This window comes from Populus euphratica, unplaced genomic scaffold, assembly GCF_000495115.2.
Source record: "Populus euphratica unplaced genomic scaffold, PopEup_1.0 scaffold3966.1, whole genome shotgun sequence".
NCBI classification, from domain to species: domain Eukaryota; kingdom Viridiplantae; phylum Streptophyta; class Magnoliopsida; order Malpighiales; family Salicaceae; genus Populus; species Populus euphratica.
Genome location: NW_011503774.1, coordinates 1 through 6514, shown reverse-complemented (window position 1 = coordinate 6514; position 6514 = coordinate 1). Strand labels below are relative to the sequence as shown.

Here is a 6514-nt window from a genome sequence, read left to right as displayed (position 1 = left end):
TGAATTGTACTTTACATAGCTACTAGTTAACCCATAATTGATTGGGTTAACTCATAAAATCAGGTTAACTCGTCAGATTTGAAATATATGTCATGAAAGTTTGATAACTAAATATAAAGAAATTTAACATTAACAAACTAAAATAAATAAATAAATTATTTAAAAAATGGCAAAAAAAAAACTTTGGGTTAACTCGTCAAACCAAGTTAACCCGTCAAACCTGAGATTTTTACCATAAAGGTCTAATAACTAAATAAAAAAAAAATAACATCAACAAAATAAAAAACAAAAAAAATAGACAGGTTAATCCAGAATTAACTAGGTTAACCCATGAAACCTGAGATATGTGTCATAAAAGTCTACTAACTAAATATAAATACATTTAACATTAATAAATTAAAGTAAATAAAAAAAATTAATTAAAAAATCTAGATTAATTCGTGAAATCAAGTTAACATGTTAAATCCGAGATTAGTATTATAAAAGTTTGGTAACTAAATTAAAAAAATATTAATATTAACAAATTAAATTTAAAAAAATTATTAAAAAAAATAAAGAAAAAAAGAAAAAGCTAAAGGTATAAAAAAATACTTAAAAACAACTTTAAAAACAAAAAAACAAAAAAATAAAAACACCTTTTCATAATGGACAGCTATAGTGAAAAGCTGAATAATTTTAATTTATTAGATAATAAATTATTAAAATCATTAAAAAAAATTAAAAATCAAATAAAAACACCTAAAAGTCTTCCAAAACATAAGTTTATGATGAAAATCATTTTTTTATCAAATAAAATCAACTAAAATATGATATAGTATGGTCAACGTTTTCCCACCTCTTATGGAAATACATACCTTTAAAGCAAAAGCTCGAGAATAAGCCTGAGAAACTCTAAAACCTAATTTTAATCATTAATAAAAGAACTAACATAAATAAAAAAATCAATAAACTAATTAAATTAAAAAAATCAAATTAAAAAAAAACCAATTAAATTAATTATAATATTTAAAAATATTTTTAATTTGATTTGATTTTGTAATGCTGAAATCAATCAAATCTCGATTAAACAAAACCAGTTCGATTTAAATAAAAAAAAAGTATCATAGATAAGAACAAAAAGCTTTTGCGAAACAGTAGCTCTAAAGCCGCACCCTCCCCTTGCCCTACGAGACACAAACACATAAACAATCAGACGCTCCCCATCTTCATTCTTCAATTTCCCATCTAGATCTAGCATCCCAGGCTTCCTAACAACACCCAAAAACCTTAACAGCAGCCAACTCTTTTCGTCTATCTGCATTCCAGGAAATTAATTCATACGTTTCATGAATGGAGCAAAAAGTAAAGTTCTGGTCAAAGCAAGCCGCTCTATTCTAATCCACTCAGCCTTGTCTGGCTGGTCACAACTAGAATTCAAAGAGGTGGGTTTGTCATGGCTGGTCACGGTTAGAAATCAAAGAAGTGGGTAGAGATGAAGGCGTATCAAGCAAGTGGAGTCGAGGAAAGGCAGTGAAGGTTCAACTCTATTCGGGTGGGTGAAAGCCCTGGTTTGCGTAGAGAAAGAACAACAGAGCAGTCCATGTAACCACTCTTCTTCAGTCCAAAAGACTGAAAAAATAATATAGTTTTTTTTTTTTTTATGGTTTTTTTGACATAAAAATCCGAACGAATTGGTTGAAATCAGTTTTGATTATTTTTTCTTTTTAAATTTAAATTTTGATTATTTTAATTTATAAAAATCAAACTAAACTAAAAATAATCGCTCCTAAAAAAGTCCATGCCCGTGAATGACACATAGAGAGGGTTCACATTTATTATGTACCCATGTTTATAATTGTAATTTTGTTTATAATTTTCAAAGTGTATTTTTAATGAATAAAATGTGTGTTTATAACGAAAAATAAATTTATCATGGTATTTTTTTTCTTGAATACCCTGTAATGAAATATATTTAAAGAGAATTGTATTTTTCATGATTATAAATTGTCATAGAAGCCATCAAAATCATAAAAAAAGAGTAAAAGATTTGAAAATATATAAAAACACTTGAAAGTCTTCCAAAACACAAGTTCACGATCAAAATTACTTTTTTATCAAATAAAATCAATTAAAATATAATCTAGTACGATTAAAGTTCTTGAGGTCGCGTGAAAATACATACCTTCAAAGCAAAGCTCGAGAGTGAGCTTAGAGGATTCTAAAACACAATTACAATAGTTAATAAGAAGATTCGTGCCCGTGACATGTCGTTTTACTATAATCCATTTCACCCGTCGGCTCGACCTCGCCAAAAACCCAGCCCCTTAAGGAAACCACAGCGTCTCGAATAATTTGAAATCTCGCCAAGAAATTTTACTTTCCAGTTTCAACCCATCTCTACCGTCAACTAACTCAAAAGCAACGGTCCAGATCCACCCCTTCTTGACAGAACATTCTAGAACCTAAATTCAAAAACCTATATACATGCACCGCTCTCCCCAGAACCACAAGTTCTCCTGTGACGAGATATCATAACCCTAAACTAAATCTTTCTTTTATTTCCAGCCGCATTATTCTTAAATCGTCTTATAATGGCCGGAAAAGGAGAAGGACCGGCCATCGGTATCGATCTAGGCACCACCTACTCATGCATTGGTGTGTGGCAACATGATAGAGTGGAAATCATAGCCAACGATCAAGGCAACAGAACGACACCGTCTTACGTTGCTTTCACGGACACCGAGCGTTTGATCGGCGATGCTGCTAAGAACCAGGTCGCCATGAATCCAATTAACACCGTTTTTGGTTAGTATTCTTTTTAAGAGATTTCTGATAGTGGTTCGATCCTAGCTAAGAAAGCTGTCGTTTCAAGATCTAGTTATGATTTTCTGATATATGCGGACACTCACTGTGATTATAGCTTAGGAAAATCGAATCTTAATTCTGCCAAGACCTTAAGTTTTGGTAGATGAATGGAACAATGATTTTAGATCCATTTTTTTTTAATTTAAATATAAGCTACTGACTTGTACTTGTTCATAGATTAAATTTTTGTTTCGGTAGAAAATTTGTAGTTTGAATTATTAGTGTCAATTGAATGATTCTTGGTGCTAATCGTTATTTGTTCATGTACTGTAGACGCAAAGAGATTGATTGGTAGGAGATATACCGATACTTCGGTACAGAGTGATATTAAGCTGTGGCCATTCAAGGTCATTCCTGGTCCTGCCGAAAAGCCAATGATTGTGGTTACTTATAAGGGCGAGGAGAAGCAGTTTGCTGCTGAGGAGATTTCTTCAATGGTTCTCATTAAGATGCGTGAGATCGCTGAAGCTTACCTTGGCACCACTATCAAGAATGCTGTGGTCACAGTCCCTGCTTACTTCAACGACTCTCAAAGGCAGGCTACTAAGGATGCTGGTGTTATTGCTGGTCTGAATGTGATGCGTATTATCAACGAGCCCACCGCTGCTGCCATTGCTTATGGTCTTGATAAGAAGGCGACCAGCGTGGGTGAGAAGAACGTGTTGATTTTTGATTTGGGTGGTGGTACTTTTGATGTCTCTCTTCTTACCATTGAGGAGGGTATCTTTGAGGTTAAATCCACGGCCGGAGACACCCATCTTGGAGGTGAGGATTTTGATAACAGAATGGTGAACCACTTTGTGCAAGAGTTCAAGAGGAAGAATAAGAAGGATATCAGTGGAAATCCTAGAGCTCTTAGGAGGTTGAGAACTGCTTGTGAGAGGGCAAAGAGGACTCTCTCATCTACTGCTCAGACGACCATTGAGATTGATTCTCTCTACGAGGGTATCGACTTCTACTCAACCATCACCCGTGCAAGATTTGAGGAGATGAACATGGATCTCTTCAGGAAATGCATGGAGCCTGTTGAGAAGTGTTTGAGGGATGCGAAGATGGACAAGAGCAGTGTCCATGATGCTGTCCTTGTTGGCGGTTCCACTAGGATTCCCAAGGTGCAGCAGCTTTTGCAAGACTTCTTCAATGGGAAAGAGCTCTGCAAGAGCATCAACCCCGACGAGGCCGTTGCTTATGGTGCTTCTGTTCAGGCTGCTATCTTGAGTGGCGAAGGGAATGAGAAGGTGCAGGATCTGCTTCTTCTTGATGTCACTCCTTTGTCGCTTGGACTGGAAACTGCTGGAGGTGTCATGACTGTCTTGATCCCAAGAAACACCACCATTCCCACCAAGAAGGAGCAGGTTTTCTCCACCTACTCGGACAACCAACCTGGTGTGCTAATTCAAGTTTACGAGGGTGAGAGAACTAGAACCAGGGACAACAACTTGCTTGGCAAATTCGAGCTCTCTGGCATTCCCCCTGCACCCAGGGGTGTTCCTCAGATCACTGTCTGCTTTGATATTGATGCAAACGGTATCTTGAATGTGTCAGCTGAGGACAAGACCACTGGTCAGAAGAACAAGATCACAATTACCAATGACAAGGGTAGGCTGTCCAAGGAAGACATCGAGAAGATGGTTCAAGAGGCTGAGAAGTACAAGTCAGAAGACGAGGAGCACAAGAAGAAGGTTGAGGCAAAGAATGCTTTGGAAAACTATGCCTACAACATGAGGAACACAATCAAGGACGACAAGATCAGCTCTAAGCTGGCTGCAGATGACAAGAAAAAGATTGAGGATGCCATCGATCAGGCCATTCAATGGCTGGACAGCAACCAACTCGCCGAGGCTGATGAGTTTGAGGACAAGATGAAAGAGCTCGAGAGCATCTGCAATCCCATTATCGCCAAGATGTATCAAGGTGCTGGTGGTGACATGGGTGGTGGCGTGGATGATGATGCTCCTCCAGCTAGTGGCAGTGCTGCAGGTCCCAAGATTGAAGAAGTTGATTAAGTTTGCGTTGCTTGTTGAAGTAATTTTTTTCTCTTTCATTTTAACGATGACAAAAGTTCTATATTTAGGATAATTGTTTTCGTTGTCGTTATGGATATTGGTATTTTATTTTTCTTCAATTAAAGCTGTGGAGGATTTTCTCACACATTTCCATCACGCATTCGGTCTTGATATATTTAAGCAGGATCATCATCTTGCATTTACGGTCATGGTATGCATAAAAGCCAAGTAGAGCGTTTAGCGCCGTCCGAGTTCATCTGGTTTGTGTCACGGTCACAGTCGAATTAAAAGCTTCCTGATAACGGAATGGCTAGTCTTCCGGCAAATATAGCTTAGAATATCTAAATGAAAAGTGAGAGTTCTCGATCAATTTAACATCTTTCAAAATAATTTTCTTTGATTGTAGCATCGTTGGCACGGAAAAATAACTTTCCAAGTTTCGACATCATATGCTTCTTGGATGAGTCCCTCCCTAGCTTCCACCAGCATCAAAATCATTCATGTTAAACCACTGTAGCCCGACGCCACCTTCATGGCCTCCTTCACCATTTTCACAAGTTGACGGCAAAAGCAACATCTTGTGCTTCCTCCTTGACTGGGAATCTGAATTCTTTCCATAGGTTGGTATTCTCTGATGCTATCCTTCAATGGTGGACTAGGAACTTCTGCCAGCACATCAAATCCCTTGCGATCGACGGAGCGCATAAATGCATCCTGATCAAATAGGCTATGGTTTACACACAGGTTCCGAGATCTAAATGCAGATTGACATAATTTTTTGTTCTATGAGCGTACGCACATTTATGAAGAACAAAACGGCATTTTCTACAAGTTAGCAGCCACCAACATGTAGAAATGAACATTTTGCTCAGAAAGGCTTTCCTTTATTTATGCTGCTAAAGTTGAAGATCGCTCTAAAATTTTTGATGCAAGACCAGAAGTGTTAAATTGATGCGCCTCTTTAACCCAAGTTTACGAGATTATTTTAAACTTTCTTTTCTTGTTAATGGCTAGACAACTCCATGCAGTGTCACCTGGTCTGACCAGATAGATAATGTACCTTGCAGCTAGCAGTGTTGTCAAGAGGAGCTGCGACGCTCCAGGCCAGGTGAGGCCCCTGCGTCTTTATTAGCGTCAAGCGTAAGGCTAGCGCTTGCTTGAGGTTCTTTTCCTGTGGATTTTTCTTTTTTTCTTTTTAACCGATTTATGTTTACGTATTTGTTCATTTTCTTCACTGATATTTAATTTTGCCTTTTAATTTATTTGGTTCTATATTCTTTTAAATTATCTTATTTTATTTTAAGGATAAAAAATATAATTTTATATAACTATGTTATGACATTTTATATTTTCTTTTGATTTTCTAATATATATTTTAAATTTATATAATACAATAAAAGATTACTTTTTTTTTTTTTTTAATTTATAGCATATCACCTTGGTTTTAGTCCATTCAAGAAACATGCGAGAACTGGAAAAGAAGCTCACAATCCACGTTGCTTGTTTAGTAATCTTTTCATATACACGAGACACTAATCCTAATCATGACTGCATAAGATATCACGCTCCACGTTATTTTTATAATTATTTTTCATTTCAGAAAGATGACATGTTATACTTTGGTATATAATTATTCTCCATTGTGACACCCTCCCTACAATGGT

The 6514-nt window shown here is 36.3% G+C and overlaps 1 protein-coding gene across 1 annotated transcript; it reads left to right on the top strand.

The window, feature by feature from the left end:
* Positions 1–2485: 2485 nt before the first annotated feature.
* Positions 2486–5007, top strand: LOC105119918 (heat shock cognate 70 kDa protein 2). The gene is made up of 2 exons (XM_011018112.1): positions 2486–2784; positions 3118–5007. Exons 1-2 carry the CDS (start codon positions 2571–2573, stop codon positions 4848–4850), a joined length of 1947 nt encoding a protein of 648 aa, XP_011016414.1. The 5' UTR covers positions 2486–2570; the 3' UTR covers positions 4851–5007.
* The last annotated feature ends 1507 nt before the right edge of the window (positions 5008–6514 follow it).

Bases quoted from the DNA above. Each gene is read 5' to 3' on its own strand.
- LOC105119918 (XM_011018112.1), top strand. From the start codon at position 2,571: ATGGCCGGAAAAGGAGAAGGACCGGCCATCGGTATCGATCTAGGCACC. The intron at 2,785-3,117 runs GTTAGTATTCTT...CATGTACTGTAG, and splicing joins TCCAATTAACACCGTTTTTG to ACGCAAAGAGATTGATTGGT.